Source organism: Talpa occidentalis, unplaced genomic scaffold (assembly GCF_014898055.3).
Source record: "Talpa occidentalis isolate TD23 unplaced genomic scaffold, MPIMG_talOcc4v2.1 talOcc4.10, whole genome shotgun sequence".
NCBI lineage: Eukaryota > Metazoa > Chordata > Mammalia > Eulipotyphla > Talpidae > Talpa > Talpa occidentalis.
In genome coordinates, this window is record NW_023600993.1 from 37,671,746 (window position 1) to 37,695,230 (window position 23,485).

The window sequence follows — 23,485 nt, forward strand, 5'->3', positions numbered from 1 at the left end:
AACACTCATTAACATATACTCACCAAACGAAGGAGCACCAAAATATATCAGACAACTGTTGTCCTCTCTGAAAACAGACATCAGAGAAAACACATACGTAGTGGGAGACTTCAACACACCACTATCAACAATGGATAGATCAACAAGACAAAAATAAGTAAAGAAACCAAAGCTCTAAATAAAGACCTAGAGCAATTGGGCTTAACAGACATCTATAGAACACTAAACCCCAAAAAAACGGAGTACACATTTTTCTCAAGCGCACACGGATCATTCTCCAGGATCGATCACATACTGGGGCACAAGACAAACATCAACAGATACACCAAGATTGAAATCATATCAACCATCTTTTCTGACCATGAAGGCATCAAACTAGAAATAAACCATAAAAAGAAGGCAAGGAACTTTCCTACCTCATGGAGATTAAAAACCACACTACTGGAAGACCATTGGACTAATGAGGAGATCAAAGAAGAAATTAAAAAATTTTTGAATTGAACGACAAGGAGGACACCAATATCCTAAATGTATGGGATGCAGCAAAAGCAGTAATAAGAGGAAAATATATAGCAATAGAAGCTCACATCAAGAAACAAGAAAGAATGCAAAGAAACAACCTAATCTCGAAGCTCAAAGATCTAGAAAAAGAACAACAAGAAAACCCCAAAACCAGTAGAAGAAAAGAAATAATAAAAACCAAAGCAGAAATAAATGAAATTGAAACTAAAAAAACAATCCAAAAGATCAATGAAACCAAGAGCTGGTTCTTTGAAAAAATCAATAAAATAGACAAACCCCTAGCCAGGCTCACAAAGGAAAAAGGGAGAAAGCACAAATAAACAGGATCATCAATGAAAGAGGAGAAATCACAACGGACACAGCAGAAATCAAAAGAATAATCAGTAACTACTATGAACAGTTATATGGAAACAAGTTTAACAATCTAGAGGAGATGGACAAATTCCTACAACTCTACAATGACCCAAAGCTAGATAAAGAAGAAATAGAACACCTAAACAGACCAATTACAATTAGCGAAATTGAAATGGTAATCAAAAACCTCCCCAAAAACAAAAGCCCAGGACCTGATGGATTTACAAATGAATTCTACCAAACATTCAGAGACGAATTAGTGCCTATCCTTCACAAACTCTTCCAAAAAATTGAGAAGGAAGGGACAATACCAAACACGTTCTATGAAGCCAACATTACACTAATACCAAAACCGAACAAGGACAACACAAAAAAGGAAAACTACAGGCCAATCTCCCTAATGAACACTGATGCAAAAATCCTCAATAAAATTTTAGCTATCAGAATCCAACAATGTATCCATAAGATAATTCACCACGACCAAGTTGGATTCATTCCAGGGGCACAAGGATGGTTTAACATCCGAAAATCAATCAACGTTATCCAACACATCAACAAAAAGAAATATAAAAACCATATGATAATATCAATAGATGCTGAGAAAGCTTTCGACAAAGTGCAACACCCATTCATGATAAAAGCCCTTGAAGTTCTTGGGATACAAGGAACATACCTCAACATCATAAAGGCCATCTATGACAAGCCAACAGCCAGTATCATTCTCAATGGTGAAAAGCTGAAAGCAATTCCATTAAGATCTGGAACAAGACAAGGATGTCCACTCTCACCATTGCTTTTCAATATAATACTGGAAGTCCTAGCCAGGGCAATAAGACAAGAGAAAGACATCCAAGGAATCCAAATAGGAAAAGAAGAAGTCAAACTATCACTATTTGCAGACGATATGATATTATACATAGAGAACCCCAAAAACTCCACAGAAAAGCTAATTCAACTCATCAATCAGTTCAGTAAAGTGGCAGGATACAAAATCAACACGCAAAAGTCAGTAGCCTTCCTATACACAAACAATAAATCTGAAGAAGAAGAAATCGAAAAGACCATCCCTTTTGTTATTGAAACAAAAAAATCAAATATTTGGGAATAAATCTAACAAAAGAGGTAAAGGACCTATACAAAGAAAACTATAAAACACTGTTAAAAGAAATAGAAGAAGACACAAAGAAATGGAGAGACATCCCCTGCTCATGGATTGGAAGAATAAACATTATTAAAATGGCCATCCTTCCAAAAGCAATATACAGATTCAATGCTATTCCAATCAAAATTTCAATGTCATTCTTCAAAGAAATAGAAAAATTATTGATGAAATTCATATGGAATCACAAAAAACCCCGAATAGCCAAAGCTCTCCTGAAAAAAAAGAAGGGAATGGAGGCATCAGACTCCCAGACTTCAAACTATACTACAAAGCCATAATCATCAAAACTGCATGGTATTGGAACAAGAACAGACATACAGACCAATGGAATCGAATAGAAAATCCAGAAATAAACCCACAGATTTATGGTCAACTAATCTTTGACAAAGGAGCAAAGACTATGCATTGGAGCAAAGAAAGTTTGTTCAATAAATGGTGCTGGGAAAACTGGGTCGCTACATGCAAAAGAATGAAGCTTGACCACCACCTCACACCATACACAAAAATCAACTCAAAATGGATTAAAGAACTAGACATAAGACCTGAAACCATAAAATATATAGAAGGAAATATAGGCGAAACACTACGTGATTTGCACATCAAAGACATCTTTACAGACACATCACCCAAAGCAGTGATAGTGAAGGCAAAGATAAACAGCTGGGACTATATCAAATTAAAGAGCTTTTGCACAGCAAAAGAGACAATAACAAAAACAAAGAGAAACCCCACCAACTGGGAGAACATTTTTGCACCCAACACTAATGATAAAGGACTGATCACAAAAATCTGCAAAGAGCTGATGAGACTCAACAACAACAAAGAAAATAATCCAGTCAAAAAATGGGCAGAAGAGCTTAAAAGAAACTTCTCTGAAGAGGAAATGCAAATGGCCAACAGGCATATGAAAAAATGTTCAACATCACTTGTCATCAGGGAAATGCAAATCAAAACTACCATGAGATACCATCTTACACCAGTGAGAATGGCACATATTAAAAAAACTAGCAACAACAAATGTTGGCGAGGGTGTGGAGAAAAAGGAACTCTTCTGCACTGTTGGTGGGAGTGCAAACTGGTCCAACCACTGTGGAAAGCTGTGTGGAGATTTCTGGACCTACTAAACATAGAGCTTCCATATGACCCAGCAATTCCACTCCTAGGTATTTACCCAAAGGACACAGAAACATCAATTCCAAAGAACACCTGCACCCCTATGTTTATAGCAGCACTGTTTACAATAGCTAAGCTTTGGAAACAACCCAAATGCCCAAAAATAGATGACTGGATCAAGAAGATGTGGTACATATATACCATGGAATATTACTCAGCATTCAAAAAAGATAAACACATGCAATTTGCTGCAACATGGATGGCGCTGGAAGGGATCATGCTCAGCGAAATAAGCCAAAAAGAAAAAGAAAAATACCGGATGGTCTCACTCATAGCAGGAATCTAGAAAACTTAAATAATGGACCAGGAAAATGAAAAACTATAAGAAAGTGAAAATCAAAATCAACAAAAAACTATGAACCAGAGACACTTTTAGGGGGGCGGGGGCGGGAGGGGAGGGATTGGGGTCAGAATGGGGGGCTGCAATTGTATGGGGAATATAACAATAAAATTTATAAAAAAAAAAAAAAAAAAAAAAAAGAATATTTATAGAATATTTACAGAAATTCAGAAATATTTAGCACCATACAAGATAAAACTTACAATGTCTGGCCTTTCATCAAAGCATGGAAGGAAGCAGAAAAATGTGACCCATAATGAAAAGAGTTAACCAGTTGAAACCAACCCAGAATTCACACAGATGTTAGAATTAGCCAAAAAGGACATAGTCATTATAACTGTACCAGAAAATAGCTTGAACAATCAAGATACTAGTAATCTAATGAAAGCTGTATAAGGCCTCTTCTATACAAAACTATTTAAAGAGGACCTCAATAAATGGAAGGGTATGTGATCATGTGTCATTAAGATGCCAGAAGACAGGTAGTATTAAGAGAAGATGCTTCTCTTTGTCATGAAACAAAAGAGCAGATGGAGCAGGTAAACATTTGGCTTGGTAGTGGGAAGCTGGGAGAAGTCCTGTCCAGTTTCTACATTGTCTGACACAGGACGCAGGTGGCAGAGTTGTACGTCTAAAGAGAGTGCTTGAGTTCCTCCTGGGCAAAAGTTTTGCTATCTGTTGGTAGTACAAGAATGGAAGAGTTCAGTGTATCAGCGAAAGCATCACCAAAGGACTCACTAATGGTCATGGTATCTAAGGTAGATTAGGAAGAAAGGAGAGGCCCAGCAGATTGGGAGAAAATGGGTCTTTGGAATAGATATTTCAGAAAGGTGAAAAATATTTATAGTGGGAGTGTTAAACAAGTCAGCTGGTGTGAGAAGATGTGGTTAGAGAGTTGAGTGGTGAATGAAGTCTTCTCATGGGGGAGGGTCTTCAGCCCACAGAGACCCTGGCCCACTTGGTCTGGGATGATGATGTCTAGTCCCTGTGGTCCAGAATCTGCCTCATGATGTGCCAGGAGCTTCCTTCAACCCCTACAGAAAACACGTGGGGTGCTGGTTATTCCAGAGTGTATGTGTAGTCTGGCCGAGGGGTATTAGTGCTGTGGCTGGGGTCTCTCACTGCTACCCTGGCCTGCGGTAGACCCTTAGGTCATCCAAACTACTGGATGCTGTGGTTATTGGTCTCCACGTGCTGTAGTGGAAAGAGTTTAAGTTCAGAGGCTGGAAGTCCTGGCTCTGATCTTGGTTCCACACTTCCCAGACCTGTGATGGTCATCTGTGCACTTCACTCACTCAAGTCAAGGTTTTCTCACTGAGGTTGGATGACTCTGTTTGTTATGTGATTTTTCTTACAGGGCCATCCTAAGAATAAGAAAAACAGGTAGAGATGGCCTTTGTAAACTGGAAAGATCTTTCCAAATGTGAGGTGTGGCTTTGTATGGACCAAGTTGTTGTCTCCTTCTAGGAGGTTGTTGCTGTGGGTTGGCAAAACCTTATTTTGCATTCTGAACATCCACTTGCCAGCTCTTCTCCCTAGGGCCTCTGTCTTTCGAGGGCATGAAGTGGCACTTGAGTGCTAACCTAATTTCTCTAAGTCTGATTGTCATAAGAATTTGGTTTGGATTCAGGGATAAAATATTAATCCACTCAGAACTACATCATTCCCCTGAAATTTTGCTGTAAAATAAATCTTGGTTTAAGCTATCCGCTGACATTTTTGGAGCCCCTAAGAATCTGAGGCTTTTCAACTTCTGAGGCAGGGAGTCTTTCACTGCATCTGAAGGATTCTGTTCCAGTGGCTGATACATACTGCAAGCCCAGAGGCCCAAATCATATGGTGGTAATTACCAAGAGGCTCACAGATGCAGCAGGAACTCCAGGGCTCCGTGTACATGTCCACAGCTGCGCCCTCTCCCTCTTTGTCATCAGACAAGTGTAGTTAAGTATCAATTCTGTACCTAGCAAGGTACCTAGGAGTGCAGTGGAGGGGTGGCTAGCCAGTGGAGATTCTTCTGAGGAAGCTGGGTTCCCAGTGCATATTGAAGAAAGGGTATCTGTAAGGATGTGGGGAAAACGCAAGTTCTACGTCCTGGCGAGGGAAGAGGAAAGCAGGTGTGGTCCACGTATGTGTCAGGAGTCAGTGAAGCTGCCAGGCCTCGGTGTGGCTGGTACTGTTGGGGCAGAGGAATGCATGCATAGTGGGGAATGACCAGGGAGGGAGGCTGAATTTTTATTTAATTCATGTGATTTGTTGAGGTGTTTGAATAATGAGGTGATGGCGTTCAAACATTGTTTGAACAATGAGTAGAACTCAGTGGGGAAACTGAAGATGGTGCCTGGAAGGGTGGAATGGAGAAAGGAGAGCCCTGCCCTGGGGGCCGTGGCTGTGGGTGGTGCAAGGTGATGGAGTCAGGGCTGGGGTGCAGTGGTGGAGATGGGAATGGAAGCGTTAATGCAGGAGACAGTTGTGGGCCTGTGCTTCTCAGTAAGGAGAGATCTGGGACTTAATGATTGTCAATTCTGGGTATAGATTGTGTGAGACAGTGTTTCTCATTTGCTTTGTTGCCTCCAGTTGTAAATCAAGCATGTAAGACCAGGCACTGGGCTAGGTGCTTTATATAGTGTACTGCATTTACTCTTTATTACTGTAGTAAAGGGTTTTTTGCTTCAGTTTTACAGATGAGGAAAGCAGTGCTCAGAGAGGTTAATCATTTTTCTCAAAGTCACTCAGTAGATAAGGAATTCCTTGTAAGCTAGAAATTAAATGGACATCTATTTGTCACTAGAGCGCAAGCTGCTTTTCTCTTCAGTTGGAAGCTTGTTCTCTGTCTAGTGAGGGACAACCGCCATGGGATCCTGTCTACCCACTCAGTCTGTGCTGACGCATCATGAACTGTTCTATTTGTCCTGTTTGTCAGTTTCTTTCTCTTCCTCAAATGAATAACCCAGCACAGAGTAGAACAGTGGAATATGGAGGCTTCAGAGAAAGTGGTTTCTTTTTCCTCTTAAAGCTGCATATGTAAAACTCCTGTGCTAGCTCAAGTGGCTCTTTTGGGTTCTGTTACTGGGGGGTGAATCTCTCAGAATCCTGTAGTCTCCTTCATAATGTGATACTTATTCCCTGTCCTCAACAAAGTTTGATAGTTCAGAGTGGGTGCTTCCACCCATCTGGCCTTTAAGAAGGACTCCTGGGAGGGAGAGACTGCATTTCCCCTCAGTCCCTCTCACCAGGTGGTTTGCCTTTGATGTGACCAGCAAGTGGGATTTGGGTTCAAGTTCCTGCAGGCATTGCTTTGAGGACATCCCAAAAGATGGGCCCAGGCTCAGCTTCTTCCTTGGGGAGAGCTGCTTATCGTCAGAGGAGTCCACCAGCAGGCTTTGGCTCAGGCAGATCCAGTCATGAGTCCATTTTGGGCAGTTCAACCACGCCCTTCTTATGGCGGACCAGGGCAGTGCTTAACTCTTGGGGTTGCTGGTACCTCAGACATGCTTATTTTTGATGGTTCTTCCCCTTGCAAGTCAGACTTGAGGTGCACATTTTCCTTTACTTTAAAAACTGGAATCTGACAAGTCTAGCGAGGTATGTTTCTCAGGTGATTTCATAAGTAGCAGTATTTGAAACCTGCCATGAAAAGATAGGGTGACGCTGATTTGGCTTACTTGACTGAGTGAAATATTTCATTCAAAGAAAGTGATGGCAGACAGCAGAGCCCATGTTTTTGAAGAATACCTCTTCAAAGGTGTTTTTTAAGAAACAGATTGAAACCAGAAGTCTGTAACTTTTAGTATGCAACCTGTTTGACTTTTTATCATTGGGGGAAATTTTTCTGCTAGAAGCATTGGAATGTCCTTGGTAGCCATGGAAACTCACTCTTCAAAGAGAGAGCCTCTCTTCTGTCTTTAGACAAGGAGATATGGTGGAGAAAGGTGTATTTCACTTTTAAGAAGTCTGAAACTCTCTGTTTCTATCGATGACTTTTTAGGCTTGCACAGGGCTCTTGCTGTCTTTGTTTTGTTTTTGACAACAGTTGGTATACCTTTTAGGTGTTAGAAAGTTACCTGGGTATTTGTGGCCAAATATGTCCAATGCAGATCCTACATACCTCTTTTTTTGACATCATCATTAATGTAAAACCTGAACCTATAAAGCCCTTTATTCAATTAATTTAATCTGTTCTTATTGAACAACTGGTAATGGCCAGGGTGATGATAGGAGACTGATGCAGAGATAAGATGGACACAGTCCTTCACAGACCTCACAGCCTAGTATGTAAAGGAAAGTGCTAAATAGCAACTGCAGAGCAATGAAATAAATTCTACATAAGTGAGACTCTTACACAGGAGACTCTATAAAGACATTAGAGAATGGTCCTTGTGTGCCGACCCCCACTGAGTAGGGTGATAGCTGGAGGAGCAGTGGAGACTAATTTAGAGAACAGCACACACACTGGTTTGGAGCGGAAAGGGATCTCCATGCCTTTGTGAAAATGAACATTAGGATGGCTGGAGTAGAGAGTTAAGGAGTCAGAGGTGGTCAGAAAGAGATCAAAGAGGACCACACAGATGAGGCTTTTGTCCACTCTGTCCCAACTCCCATTCCTCTTGTGGAGCATGCGTGCCCCGTGTCCCCAGTACCTGAGGTTTGCTCTGGACAGCTCAGCCTACCCCTTAAAAGCTAGGAAACACCTACTTTGAGAATGGTTCATCTTCCCAAAAGGTGGAAACTGTTTTCTATTTAAAGCATCTGCACAGACTTCCACATCAGTAAAAGCAGCCAAGGATATGAAAGGGGATGATGGCTTTGAGAGAATCTCTTAGTACACCCAGACCTTCCTGTACAGAAAAGTTAGGAGGCACTGAACCCCGTTACAAAAGGATTCACCGTGGGATTTATTTCAGTAATGAGTTCCCAAAGAGCAGTCATAATGTGGTTTCATGATTAGAAATGTGATTAATAAACATTTCTCTCATCATGTTTACTGTGTAAGCAAGGTTTTTCCATTTTGTCTTCATCCTCTGCCAGGCAATGGGCCCGCATTCTTGGGGGCCGGTGCCTGACTGCCACAGGTTTGCCTTTTTTACCCTCCATGGACTTTGTCTGCAAAGGAGCAGATCTTACTGATGGGGTGCTGTAGTCCCAAGGCGCACAGCCCCATTCTGGCCTGGTTGTCTCATGCAGAGAAACGTGCTTTGGCTGTTCCTGTATTTTTGTGGTTGAGGGGAAAATTGGAGCAAAGCCAGTGACCTCGATGAACTTTGAACTATTGCCACTAATTAAGATTTTTTTGTGTGTGAAACATTACACACTGTTAACTTTTTAACAAAGCACCTAGTTTACTTAAACAGAAACCGAACTTACGTACTCTCCAAGAAATTAGATTTATATGTAAAATTATTTTTGAACCAAATTACTTTTTCATTCTGTTTTTTTTTTTCCTTTTTGTCTGTGTAGGGGAAATAATTTAGGTCTAAGGAATCCTGGCCTCCACTGATAAAAATCAGTGGTTACTTTTTCAAATTCCCCCTACTCTTTGCTTTTTTATAAATGCTGCTTTGGTGGGGTTTTGTCTGTTTCGTTGTAAATTTCCGAGTCCTCTGTTTTAGTAGAAATCTGAGTCCTTGTGATTCTGTTGGCCTTGATCACCAGTGGTTTTTATTCTGGTTTGTTTGTTCTCTTTCTCTCTACCCTTCTCTCCCTCCCTCCTCTCTTGCCTCCTTTTTCCTACATGCCTCCCCCTCCCACAACATAAATTGCAGAGCATGTAGTTACTGTAAATTTTATTTGTGTGGGTTTGGTTAAGACAAATAGCATATAAGTCCCCACCTCCTCAGCCCCCTATCTCTTAAATCAAGATGATTTCCAGTGGCCCATTTATTTTATGGGGCATTTGAAAAAATAACAAATTCCAGAGCAAACTGTGTGTCCTTTTGCATTTGTGGTAGTCACGTTTGACCTGCGTGGCCACGTGTGTGCCATGGCTTGCTTCCGGCCAAGGGCGGGCTCTCCGGTGGTGTCGGAAGAGCAGGCTCCCAGAGCTTGGGATGTCAGGCCCTGTCATCTGGGCAATGTCAGGGTGCAGGCCATGCTCTGCAGTGTCGGGGGGGCACGTGCCCAGCCCTGGAGACTGCAGAGGGGCTCCTGGCAGGGCAGGCTGACTGGTTTCAGGTAGTTTCTCTTTGGCTTATGTGATGGTGATGGGGTACTTCTCGGTTCAACACAACGACCCCACCTCTCTATACCTTTCCCTCCACCCGTCTCATTGCTGACAGCATATCTATGCCTTGCAAATCTCACTTCTGTCCAAATAAGTAAATGTTATGTACCTGCTCAGTATTAGGCCACTCAAAATGGTCTAAAACCAGCTCAGATGGTTTATATAAATAGCTTTGCTATAGGGTATTGGTAATAGTAACTTATTTAAAATAAATGGGCCATAAGACGTGCTGGCTGTGGGGTGAAGGGAAGGTAGAAGGATGGCAGGTGAAAGTGTGTCAGAACCAGGGGTCTGTGTGTAGAAGCGGCGCTGCCTGTAACCTCATCTGCTTTCTTAGCAGCTTTGCAACTTTACTTAATAAACCCTTAACTCAGATATCTTGGCTCCTATGACAATTCACGGTTGGAAATACAGATGGTTCCTTGTATATGAAAATCGGGAAAACATCCACCTGACTCTCAGACTTGCCTGAGCAAATGTGGAATTCTGTACGTGTGCACAGATATAGGATGGCAGATATGAAAGGTACACAGCGAACGGTTGGGAACAACACATGTGCCAGGGCCGTTCCAGGGCAGGTGTTCCCATAAATGGGCAACAAATCATAATGCCTCTTCACCTCCTACAGGAAATACTTTAGGGGGCAAGATCATGGCAAGAAGTATGGGTTAAGAAAACCGTAGTGCTTCCCCAGTGCTGTTTCGGGTCTGGGAAGGGAGAACGGGTCTGGAAGTAGGTCTGCCCTGCCCCTGCCAGTGATCTGGCTGGACATGCAGGTGGTGGGGTGTGGTGCCTGGTGTGGGTGCCCAGAAGAACCACTTTCTCCTCAGGGCTCTTGCTTTGAACAAAGAGGTCAGGATGCCAGAGGAAGGCTAAGTTTTATCTGAGCGTACCGCAGAAGCCCTAAACTTGGTGCTCTCTCTGACTGCAGCTTGGCTCTCCTGGTCCCTTCTCTCTGAAGTGTGAGGCTGGCTCTCTGAGGAAGCTCTGGGGGAGGTGGGGCATCCGAGTCCAGGCCCCTGGTGAGGGGATTCGAGAGGCCTGCCCTGACAGCACTTGTGGCTTGGGCCCAGGCTCCTTGGGGGTCACTAATATGCTGAGGGAAGTTCACGTCTGAGGAACAATGCATGTGTGTTGGTGTGGTCTCTGCAACTCTGACACCCACAGTCTTGCTTGGGGAGACACTGTCCTCTGTCCTGTCCACGTATGTGGCCTTTTGCTGTGCTCGTGTGGCTGTACTCAGCACCCTGTGTCCTGCCACGAGACTGCATCCCAGAGGGTGTCCTGACATGTGCTTGTCCTCTTTGCCTCCCCCAGAGAATTCTCAAAAGAAAGAGAGAAGGCTAAAGCGCGGGGAGATTTCCAGAAGCTCCGGGAGAAGCAGCAGCTCGAAGAGGATCTAAAGGGCTACTTGGATTGGATTACTCAAGCAGAAGATATCGATCCTGAGAATGAGGAAGAAGGTGGAGAGGAAAGCAAACGAAATAGTATGTAGCCCCCTCCCTGCTCTTGACGAGAAACGGGTGTGAGATTCCGACGCCTGGCCCAGTGCTTCTTACCTCCAACCCAGCTTGTGAGGTGATGCCCCCTCAGCCATCCGGCTCCTTCTGCCTGCATATCCGAGAGAACAAGCACATTTATACTGACCCTGAATTTCCGTCTGAGGTTCGGGCTTAGATTTGTGTATAGTCTTTGTAGCCTGGTGGTTGAGGAAAGTTAACCAGACTCACCTTGGGGGTTTGGGAATCCCCTTCTGTGTAAGTACAAGGCCTGCTAGGGCATTTCACTTTGTGCCTCAGCAGGCAAAGTTGGATTCCTCTACTTAAGAGTGGGCAGGCTTGTTGGACCAGAAGAGCAGGGCCCTCTCCAACCTTCTGCCATCAGCAGTGGCTCCCACTGTGCTCGCCCTGGAAGCCAAATGCCTGGCCCGTCAGGTCTGGGGAGGGACTGGTTTACCATCTGGGCAGTGTTAGGAGCCTTGCGGGTCTGCATGGCTGCTTGGGAACCACCCACCTGGTGTCCCACCTGTGATGCTCGGCACCCGAGGGCATTCTCTGCAGTGAGGAGGCCCGGAGCTTGCTCACTCAACCCCTGGAATGAATTACCACTGTCAACCGAGGTGCCTTTTGGCATAAATGCTTTCCCTCAGGTGTGCTCTTTCTCTTCTCTGAGGCCGTCTTGTATCAGGTAAAAGTGGGGATTGACTTTCAGCCGTGGATTTGACTAGGATGTTTGTGATTTGCTTCTACTGCAGAATGGTCAGTAATAAAGACCAAGAATATACTCAAGGAATCATGCCCATCTGAGAGGCCCACCTCATGGAAGGGGGTAAGCCCCCCTTGAACAGAGGCCCTCCAGGCTATGCAGCCACTAGCTTCCCCTTCTTGTAGCAAGCTGGATGTCGGGAGGACTGCTGAGATGGATAGGACACAGCACTCCTTTTAGGCCTGCAGACAAACAGATGCAGGTCACGTGAGGAGCAGACATTGTGCTGGATGGCTCAGAGGAGGAAGGGCTGGCCGCAGGGGGAAAGAACTATGGAGGCAGTGACCAAGCTCTGTCACAGCTGAGAACAGGGTCGGGAAAAACTTCCTGACCCAAGGCAGTGGCACAAGGAGGACAAATTCAAGGCTTGGGTATCAGGCTAATGCAGGTCTTGGGAGGAAGTGTGGGTGGGTGGTGTGGCTGGAGCTCAGCAGGTATGTGGGTCAGGGTGCCATGAAGCAGGGAGGGTGGGTGGCACCATAGTGCCTGCTGTGCAGGCGATGCTGTGTGTTGGCTGAGAGACCATGTTGGAGGGGATTGTTGCCTGAGGTGGCCTTTAGGTTCCTTCCAGCCCAGCTGTGTGTGAGTCTTGCTTCAGTGGGGACGAGAATTGCTATGTTTGCGGGCGTATACTATTGTCCATGTATGCTAAGTACTGTGTGCTAAGAAGGCCAGCGGGATATAGGCCTGCCTCTCCTTGCTCCCTCCCAAAGCAAACAGCCTCTGTTGCAGCAAGGAGGAAGCTGGGTTACCTCCCAGGAGGAGGATTAGGAAACCAGGAGGGTTTCTAGGGCTACTGTGTGTCAACGATGAGATCAGGGTTTATAAGTGGACGGCTGTTTGATCTCCACTCTTGAGGTGTCCTCCAGGTGGCTAGGTGTGAGAACAGTGTCTGTCTGCAGCACAGCTCTCCCCGATCATGTGAGCCAGCCTGAACCCCCATGACCTATCTGGAGCTTCTGTGCTTACAGCATGCCTGGCAGCAAGCCCTTACGTGCAGCCTGGGGGATCCTGCTCTTTTCCTTTTCCTGCCCGGTGAGCAACATCTTGCGTGTGAACCTGTGAAAGTATTCCTTTGGCACTTGGGTGTGTGCTGTAGGGAGCTGATGGGACCCTTTTGCATCCTGATGGCCTTTTGTCTCCACGTTGCTCCACCTTTGGAAAGAGACAGCGATCCCATCCTGCCAGTGCTGCCATTATTGGTAGTTGGGGAGCAGTTTTTTTTTTTTTTTTTTTTTGACCGGTGACTTGAGGAGTAGGGATTTTCATTGGACTTGCATGGTCTTCTGGGGTCCTGAGGGTCCCCAACATGTCCTATGTCCTGCCACTGTCTGGAAAGATCTGATGAAGTTGCTGCCTCTGCCTTTGGAGACCTGGCCGTGGAGGGCAGGTGGAGAGGCAGTGCCTAAGCGTTGACAGGATAGACAAGCAGGAAGATAATCAAGGGCCAGCATCTGCGAGGAAGCCCAGAGGACACAGTGATGCTGTCTTCTGGGAATGCGAGGATGGCTCATGGGCAAGCTAGTGTTCCCACCAAGCTCCGAGGTCTGAGATGCTTTTCAGGATGAGAAAATGACTTGAGCAGGGTGCAAAGGTCACAAATCAAGGAAAGAAAACAAGTCCCTTTAAAAGTTGTGTCTTCTCAGAAGTCACTTTGTAACTGGAGCTCCAGCCTTCATAAAACTTCACTATTTCTGGAACATTCCCGACCATGTCTTTTCTGCTGCACAGCACAGCACAGCAGACCTAAAGAGGCTCATATGGTCCTCTTACCAAACAGTGGTTGATTTACCACCGGCACACTCCAGGTCTGGTCACTATCATCTGGTAGCAGGCAGTGAATTGTGGGCATTGCCCATGCCATTGTCCTCCCTGGGTGTGTGAGATCCATGTCCACACAGCCTACTCTCAGCCCTTCTGTGTTATCCAGGGGAGGGAGAGGCATTGCTTGGGTTCCTGCCTTATCCATGTTGCCTGACGATGATCCACTTAATGCCCCTTCAGCTGGGCCCTGGATAGCTTAGGGCCCTGTCCCCTCAGTCATCGAGGGATTAAGGGACAGTGTGAGAGCCCTTCCTGATGGCCAGCACTAGCTTCGAGGAACAAAGGCGAGTGTCAGAAGCATTGACAGCAGCCTGTATAGTCATGTGCCCACAGGGGCTGGGCAGGGCTGGAGGGCATTCTGACACCTCCTCTGGAGTTGATTGTGGATGAGTTTTGCAGCTTAAAACTTGGACATGAGTGTTAAGCACATCACCCAGCATCTCTGAACCCCAGTTTCCTTGTCTGCAAGAAAGGGATAAAGATATTTGCCCATAAGGTGGTCATGAGGATTAAATGTTTGAAAACTTGAGTCTTCACAGACGCAAGAGCACTTGCTATCTTGGTCTGATGACCAGCATGCTTGACCTAAATAGAATAATTTTTACAGATTCGACTAGACCTCTAACCAGCCTCAGGGTGAGGACCCTTTTAGAACTTTTCCCTTCAGAAACCATAAGGTTCTCATGCCTCATGGCAAACAAAGCTGTTGACTCCATCACTTTCAAGATTTGGAAGCACGGCCTCCGATGCTTCAAGACCATTTCTAGCTTGTCAATACTTGCTGTCAGAGAACAGATGTCAAAACAAGTATCTGAAGATGTGCTCATATTGCCTTTTCTCTCTGATCTACCAAAATGTCACTGTCTGAATCTGCGGTGCCCATCTCTGGCTGTCCATGACAGTCACTGGGGAGAGCACGTGTGTTCTGGGGACGTTCCCCACTTCCACAAGGAGAGTCAGTCTGTGGTGGGGCCAGGCCTGACTTTGTTGACAGCTCCCTGGAGGTTCCAATGTGAAGCCAGAATTGGGGACTCCTGGATGCTGTCACACTGCGTACTAGACTTGTCCAGGGTCTCTCTTGAGAGAAAACAAAAGGACAGGCAGCCAGGTCCCTAGCCGAGCTGTCTGCTTGCCTGAAGTGGCAGGTAGCGCTAGCTTTGTGCATTCTCTCACTATTCAAAATGTCAGTTCCATAAACTCGCTGTTAGAAAGCTGGTGTCACACAAATAAGTGCATGGACAAAATTCTCTTGGAAATTAGTTCCTGAGCATTTGGGAAATTTTCAAGAATACTTTATTTAACTTTTTGCTGAGCTTCAAGTTTCTTAAGAAACCCTGCCAAATCGCGAAGTGATTTTTTAGACGTATGCAGCTGCTTCTGAGTTAACAATGGAGTTTTTCTAGGGCCATTAAAATCTGGAAGTCTAAAATTCTATTTTCAACTCTTTTCATTGTCAGTGATTAGTCTTAAAAAATACCGTTAAAAATAATGAAATCATTTTAAAGGGAGCTCATTTTAAAATTCGGGCCAGAAAAGCAGGGCAGTTTCACTGAGGGAACTATTAGTGATCAGTAATCCCTGAAGTGGGGATATCTGGTGCCCAAAGAAGGGGAGGGGGTACCTGAAACCGCAGCTTGACCAGAGAAGAACCTGTCTCCTCTTGTTGGTGGTCCTGGTGGCCATAAGCACTATCCCTGCCTGCTGCCCCAGGACACTGCCTCCCCAGATCTTTGTGCACAACGTTGTCATAGCCAGTACCTCCCTTTCTCACAGGCAGCCTGGTTGCTTTTGACTGCTGTATTTGATCTGGGGGTAGTCAGATGACTAGGAATAGCATAACTGCACAAGCATGAAGCACAGAAACTTGCTGGCCCTATTTTAAAAGGTTGTGTCTTTAAAATTTGATTTATAAAACTACTTTTGCACAATAAACCACCTCAAGGTGTAAGTTTAAAATTGAAAACATTCTATTAGAAACTGTGAAGCACACAGCAGCAGCTAGAGCAGGTTCTGTGGCAATTGTGTGTCCAGGTCAGTGGCCCCTGGAGAGGCTGCTGGAGGTGGGAAGGCAGAGCGGGAAGTTCTGGTGTCTGGGTTGGTGGGAGACCTTGGCTCTGCTGTGTATGGGAGGGGCAGTGGGGGAGTTCAGAGGGCCCTCCTCCACTCTGAGTAGGCCTCCTAGTGCTGGTGAGAGATATATTGAGGGATGGTCATCCCAGCGTGGGGATCAGGAGGGAGCAGGAATGCCCACCAGGTATGGGAGTCCCAAGTCAGAGTTCTGTGTTTGTTTTTAATATATTTAAAATACAGGGGGGAATACTATACAGCTGTTAAAAATATGAAATAGTGAACTTTGAGACAAAATGGATGGACCTCAAAATGTTAAATGAAATAAGTTAGAAAGTGAGAGGTAGATATTGGATGCTTTCACTCATCTGTGGAATATAAATAACCAAAAAAAGGAACACAGGAAAAATATAGCAAGTATAAACCTTGGACTTAGTGAAAGAATTTAATGGTTACCAGAGGGAACCAAGGGAGAATGAGGAGGCGGTGGAGAGGAAGCGGATGGGGTGTGGGTACAGGCGGTTCGGTGGAAGGTGAGTGGAACATGTGCATATATGGAGGAACAAAAATATAACCCCAAATTTAAATTAAAAAATTACAAAAGTAATATTTATTCACTGTCAAAAATTAGTATCATTTCAAAATACGTAAAGTGACAGAGAAAACCCTAGAGGATCTCAGGTGTGGCTGCTTGGGGCCTGTTCTTTTCCCCCTTAATGTGTGGGTCAGAATTTCTGACTGTACCCATGTTCACAGGCCCCGCCAGAATGTCAGCTGCCACAGACAGTCCTGCCACTTACCTGAACTGGGTGCCGTGCATCGCTTCTTAAACAACATTTTAGCCCTTTTCAATAAATTGCCTTGTAAAAGCTGGCAAAGTGGACTGTATACTCAGTAGCACATGAACCTCTGCCGTATAGCAAATGTCAGAGTTGCAGCTTTGTGCTTATGTGTGTGACTGTCTGAGACTGAACACCCTGGGTGCAGGAGCAGTGTTTGTTTTCTGCTCTCTGTGGTGTCACTGTCACTTGGCACAGTCTTTGTCACCCACACAAGCTCCCATTGAGTATACAGTGAGTGAAAGGACACAGAATAATATCTCACATTTATCAAGAGCTTCGTATGTGTCAGACTCAGTTCTAAAGGTACATTAATCCTTTATTCCTAACTCAGCTCTCAGACAAAAACTTGTCAGATGAGGACTCTGAAGCATAAAGATGTCAAGAATTGCCCAGGGCCACACGACTGTCAATTGGCAAAGACGGGATTTGAACCCAGATTCTGCCATAGTCCACACACCAGCCATCATTGATCCCCATAGATGCCTGAACCTGTGGGCATACTCACACGCTTCTTTGTGAGAGAGATTACCAGAAAGGGTTTTGCGGTTGAAGAAGATGCCGGAGGCATATTATGCCAGGTGGCACCTGTCTGCATTCCCACCAGTGATGTGTGCATACCCACCACCCCTACACACTTGCCTGCTCAGCATCCCTTCTGCTGCCCCACTCTGCCCCTGCAGTTCTTTCCCCAGGGTGTGTGATCTCTACAAAGATTAGCCAGCCCGGAGTGCCATCTTATCACAGAGCTGGAGGAGGTTGGCGACCCCAGAGTCATTTTTCTTGAGCATCAGAGCTGTGTGGGAGTTTGGAGTAGTCATGGTAACAGTTGTCACAGCTGGGCTCATTACTGGTCTTACCAGATGTGCAGTTATCTCTCCCAACACCTTGTGAAGTGCAGGTCTGGCTATTCTTAACATCTTTCAAGTGAGGGAACAAAGGCTTTTTCAAAGTCAAGTAACCTCTCCACTGTCATCTAACCAATAAGTGGAAGGGGTATGAAGCATGGTCTATCCAGAACCCACCTTTGTCACCCCCGTGTGTCCTGCCCCCAAAAGAAGCATGGGCTGGACAATCACAGCTGGGCAGTACCTAGACTACTGACTCCACTGAAGTGTATCTCCTCCACACCCTTCCTAGATGGAGGCCAAGTCCTGGAAACTGTCCTTAGCTTAGTTGGTTGCAGATTAGTTGGTTGACTGTTTAGCACAGGTTCCACAAGACAGGTGTTTTGTACGTCAACTACTGTAGATTTCTGCATCAGGGGAGGACAGTGTCAAGTTTTGTGCGCCAGAGCTCATGGATGTGGCTGCCCTGGTCCTCAGCCTTGTTTGCATTGCTCTTGCTGCCCTCTACTGGATTGTAATGAAATTGCCTGTGTTCAACCTGAAGGGATTACTGTGGCCGACTTGCTTAAAGAGGATAAGAAGAAAAGGAAGTTTTGCTGCTTTCGCCAACGCAGGGCTAAAGATCACGGTAAATGACTGAGACTGAACTTTCTCTTCAGAGACTTTCCCAAGATCTCTGACGCTCTCTCCTTACACCTAGGCATGGTGTGAAGTGCATGTAGTGTGTTTGTAAGATGCCTATGTTTTCATTGCTCGATTTCTTTGAAACTTGATTCTGTTGTTTTCTTCTTGTCTTGCCCCACAATGTGTGTTTTTGCCAAGACAGCATTCAATTTCCTTCTTGTTTGAACAGTACCTTTTAAAGAAGCAGCTGAACCAACTCAAAATTTATTTTAATTCAGCATGAATATTCTTAGACTGGAAGACAGACGTTTTAAACACTTTTCCCCAAATGATGTTTTTTAATCTAAACTGTTTAGAAATTCCAGTGATGTTACTTGATTGATTTTTTTTCCAGGTTACATTTTTCAAATGGCTTCTTGGTCTTCCATCCTCTGACTGGTTTGGCCTCAGACCATGTTAAAGCTGGTAGTGCCAGTTTCAAGAATGAAGTTAAGAATACACTTCCAGGATACAAAGAGTTGGGGGCACTTGGGTTTGCAAATGAGAATGTGAAGGGGCTCATGTGGGAAGTAGTGCTAAACCCTGGCCCCCATCAGAAGCCTTAGGCCACTCCATGCAGGGCAGTTGTGGAAACAGCTGGCACCTGGCCCTGCCTACCCAGGTCTCCACTGTGGCTCCACAGCAGCAAGGAGTTCCACCCCGGCACTACCTCCCTAGCAGCTGCCACCTGACTAGCCTGGGCCAGATGATTCTGGAGCAAGTCGTTTGAGGAGATTCAGACTGAGGGCCAGCAAGTGCTGAGAGCAGAGAGGACATGTTGCACATATTTTAAGGAGTCGCCTCTGCCACCTGTGGACATACTGAGCACAGGGGTTCTGGGCATAGACTTGGAAGCATCAGGGATGGTTTGCCTGAAGGCTGTAACATCAGAAGACCTGAATGGGGAAAGGTATGGGGGGTGTCAGGTATAAGCCCGTTGGCATTCACAGCATACAGGGGCCCCCAAGGAGCTGGAACCTGCCTGAGGCTAGGCAGCAAGTTTAGGGCAGACCCAGGGTGGCTTATTCGGCTTTCACGTTTATATAGCATTTGTGAAGAACAGGTTGGGCTTGATGCAGCCCCTGGAGGCCTTTGCAGGAAAATCATCTTCAACTAAGCAGGAAATGTCTTAAATACCTTTTTGTTTTTTTAAAGATTTATTTATTTATTTATACAAGCACTGGGTATAGTCAGAAGCGCGGGAGGGTGAGAGAATTCACCAGAGTCGGAGTGGGGAACAGAATAGGCAGACTGACGAAGTACACTGCTGAGGGGAGCAGCAGGCTGGCAGGAGAGGTCTGCGCGCCATGTGGGACCCTCACTGGTGGCCGGGGATCGACCAGAGCTGCAGAGACTGCCGGGAGCTTTGCAACCCAGTGCTCAACCGCTGCGCCACCAGGGGAGGCCCAGGAAATGTTGTCTTGAACTTAATACAAAAGCATTTTCAAACACTGATGGAGGACTGCAGCTCTGGTTACCTTGAGAACACACGTGGCCCCTGTTCCCGGGAGAGGAGAAGACCCTGCTCGGACAAGCCTCCTGAGTAGGGTTGGGCCACATTACTTTCAAGGATCCCTTGAGCGTCTGTCGTAGTTTTCTGAGACCTGCAGGGAGAGAAAGCTGCCTAATATTTCCAGGAAACTTTCTGTATTTTGAGTAGGGGTGCTCTTTTATAGACTGGTGAAGGAATGGGGGGTGTGCGTGTCAGAGGAGTGCCAGGAAGGCCCCTGACCTTGGTGGTGGGACTGGAGAAGCAGGGACTGTGTGTGGATAATTTACTCCTTGCGTCACTCGTCTTACAGAAATAGTTATCGTCAGGGCTCAGTTCTTGCTTTAGACACAGAATCCTTGGTCTGGCCTTGACCTGCATTCTCTAAGACAGCCTGACTTTACATCAACAAGAGACTGTTAGTCTGCGATGACTGAGCATGTCACCACTGGCCAGCACAGGCAGGTGCCTTCAGGGGGTGTCATGGTACTGGTCATGAAAATAAGATCAAAGCTCAAGATCTTGGCTACAGATCCCCTGTCCCCGGAGACAGCAGCCCTGACTCCCGCTGCTCAGCTATGTATCTTCACCAGTCCCTCCTCTCCACTTCCTTTGAAAAGAAAGAGTGAGAAGCTTTTGGCTGCTGGGGCATGGAGCAAAATGCTTAGAGAAACCCCTGAGTACTCTCTTCAGGGAAGCAAAGTGAGGCTCTCAGAGACCCAGGACATCTTTGAATGAGGCTATAGCTGTGACAGTCCCCAGAAGGAGGTTGGGGAGTTCTGGGCCAGGTCTAGTCAGGCCCCCTGGTCTCCCGTGACTGACTGAGGTCGCTTGGGCTGCTGCTCTTCCCTGGGGCATTCTGCCTTGGAGGTGACTTGGAATCAGTTTTCCTGGGCAGGCTGCTGGACCACGAGTACTCCCCTGAGGGCTGGGCAGGGGCTTCCCAGCACTGCATATTCCCTGTTCTTGCCACGCTGGGAGCAGATGAGGGGAACCCCCTGGTGCAGACAGCCTGTGGGTGCTTCCTCTTGACAGCAGTTCTAGCAGGTCAGACATAAAAGGCCCAAAGCTTATTTATTAGATTAGATAAGCAAACCAGGTAGTAAAAGAGACATCTCTGTATCACTGTTGACAAAGATGCGCTTCCAACATGTTTTCTAGAATCTTTGACCTCAGAACCTCCATGATTGAAGGAAGTTGGTCTAAGACTTTGACATACCACTTAATGTAAACATTTTTGTGTTTGGCACACAAAGACTCTGGGGGGGTGGGGTAGGGGATGTGTGTGTGTGTGTGTGTGTGTGTGTGTGTATGTATGGGGATGGATTTCCCTCAGAATTCACAGGCGGGGCAGATTTGGTTGAGAAGTGTGTTGTCTTGCAGAGTGAGAGTAGATGGAAGAAAGTTTATACGTTGGTGAAAATGCTAGTTGTGTTGGCACTGGCATGGCACTGCCCATGATGGCATCTGGGTCCAGTGCAGCATCTTACAGAGAAGCGCAGTGACTCCCCTGCCCGAGTGGCTCTGGGCAGGCCTTGACCACTCTCGTCTGCAGTCCTGGTATGCTGGGCTGCTGTCTGGCTTTATGGCACCAACGATAGCTGCACTCCGGCCCCACACTCTAAGCCTAAGGGTCTTCCCTGGAGCTCTGCCCAGAGAGCCTGGAACCTGGAATAGATCTTGAAGCATCAGCCCCAAACTTCCCGAGATTGTCAGCAGGCAAACTGCGAGGCAACTCAGAACCCCATTATAATTGACAGCCTTGTTCTAACGCCTCATTTCACCCAGATTCACTGGAAACTTTTAAAATTTATTTCTTAAAAAAAAAAAATCCTCAATAAAACACAACATTCCCTGGAATGTGGCAGGGGAAAGTATTTATAGCTTCTTCCCAGGCAGATGACCCCTGCTTACTCTGCTGGAGGAACCGGCGCCTGTAGGGGACACGGTGGGGCTGAGGGCTCTTTCTGCATGCATGCCTGATGAGGCCTGGTCACCTGTTCCGTGGATGCTGAAAGGAACAGAGCACTCAACCTGTATGTGGCAGCCAGTTAGGGGACAGGCTGTGCTCCAGTCACTTGCCTATGGTTTCACTTACTTGGGTTTCTGTTCAGATTTTTATAAAGTCCCAGTGGTCACCATAGCAACTTGATTTTTGTATTTTCTCCATTTGCTGGAGAAAGTGATCCTGGAAGTGATCTGTATGCCAGGTTTCCAGGGATTAATATAGGTCACTAGAACAGCAAACCAAGGCTGATGGATAAGACTTGCTTGGCTTTTGGAACTTTCTGATTTGTGAAATTTTAAGTATATACTAATACCATGATGTATACCGTATATTTAATTAAGTGTACCCAGAGATGGTGTGGCTTTGTGTGGAGAGCGGGCAGACATTCTCACATCTGAGCCAGGTGTCCTGAGGCAAAGTCATCTGTTTTCTCATCTGTGAAATCACAGAGTTTGTTCCTGTCACCTTAGAAACCCCTTCCAGTTCTAACAGCCTGTGAGTCTCCTCCCCTGCTTTTTTTTTTTAAAGATTTATTTATTTATTTAATACAAGAACTGGGGTACAGGTCAGAAGCGCAGGAGGGTGAGAGAATTCACCAGAGCCAGAGTGGGGAACACAACAGGCAGACAGAGCGAAGACACTGCTGAGGGGAGCAGCGGGAGAGGCAGGAGAGGTCTGCTGTGCCATGTGGGGTTCTCCCTGGCCGGCGGGGAATCGAACCGGTGCTGCAGACAGCTTCACAGCGCGGCGCTCAACCACTGCGCCACTGTCCTCCCCTGCTTTTTGAAAACATACTTCACAAAGCCGATTGGGGCTAAGTGAAGTGTAACTCATATCAATTTATTGACATTAAAAAAATGAATGCCTAGTGCAAGTGAAGGGTGAAATGTTTAAATGCATGAGCAGGCTTTTTGGTTGTACCCACTGGGTCTGATGTTTTCATCCTCTAGGAAAAGGAAATGCTGTCCCATGGCAGGGAGTGAACAGAAAGGCTCTTTCAGGACCACATGAGGTCACCAAATTCTAGCACAGTCACCCCTCCCTCCCCTCCTTCTCAGCCCTGGTGATGTTGTTCTGGAGTAGATTGTTTATTACAGGCCTGTGGTTCTGTAGGTGTCAGATAATGATAGCAGAAAGTTGTCATCTCTACAGCAGGCCAAGTGAGACAGACATGACTCAGTTTAAGATAGAAAAGATACAAACCACAAGTGGAGGCTGTTTCGGAAGTAGGGAGGATGGTTCACTTCTGTGCAGCCACAGAAGTGGCCGGGGTGAAGTGACACTGGCCTGGGACCCTGCAGGGAGTGTTGCTTTGCTTCCAGACACCTCCAGGAGATGATGGTTGCTATTTCTGAGCCTCACTTGTTGCTTAACACTGGGGATCCACTCTGTACTGGCCCACTCTGTCTGATCTGCTTTAGCTCTGCCAATAACTCTGAAAGTAGGGATGCCCCATTTTATATATGAAAAAATGGAGTCTTGAAGTCTGGTCACAAATGTGGGCTTAAACTTAGATCCAGCAGTCTGAGCACCTGCTCTCAGCCACCACCCCACCCACCTGGAGGATGGCAACAGCTTGGAGAGCAGGAGGACACCTCCACTCCATCAGGACTGCCCTGACCCCACGCTGCATGGTCAGCCTCACTTAGTAGCTGTTTGGGGAGTTTGGCTTTATTTCTTCTCTCCCCCTGCCCCCGATACTTCATCCCCCCAC

General features: G+C 46.0%; 1 protein-coding gene across 25 annotated transcripts in view; it reads left to right on the forward strand.

Moving 5' to 3' along the window:
- The window catches only part of CACNA1D (calcium voltage-gated channel subunit alpha1 D), a 477,528-nt gene that overhangs the window by 361,875 nt on the left and 92,168 nt on the right, over window positions 1–23,485 (forward strand). For all 25 annotated transcript variants that reach the window (XM_054694641.1, XM_054694644.1, XM_054694649.1 and 22 more), the window contains one exon: window positions 11,086–11,255. In XM_054694641.1, coding sequence (XP_054550616.1) covers window positions 11,086–11,255 — 170 coding nt within the window. The remainder of the gene's footprint in view (window positions 1–11,085; window positions 11,256–23,485) is intronic.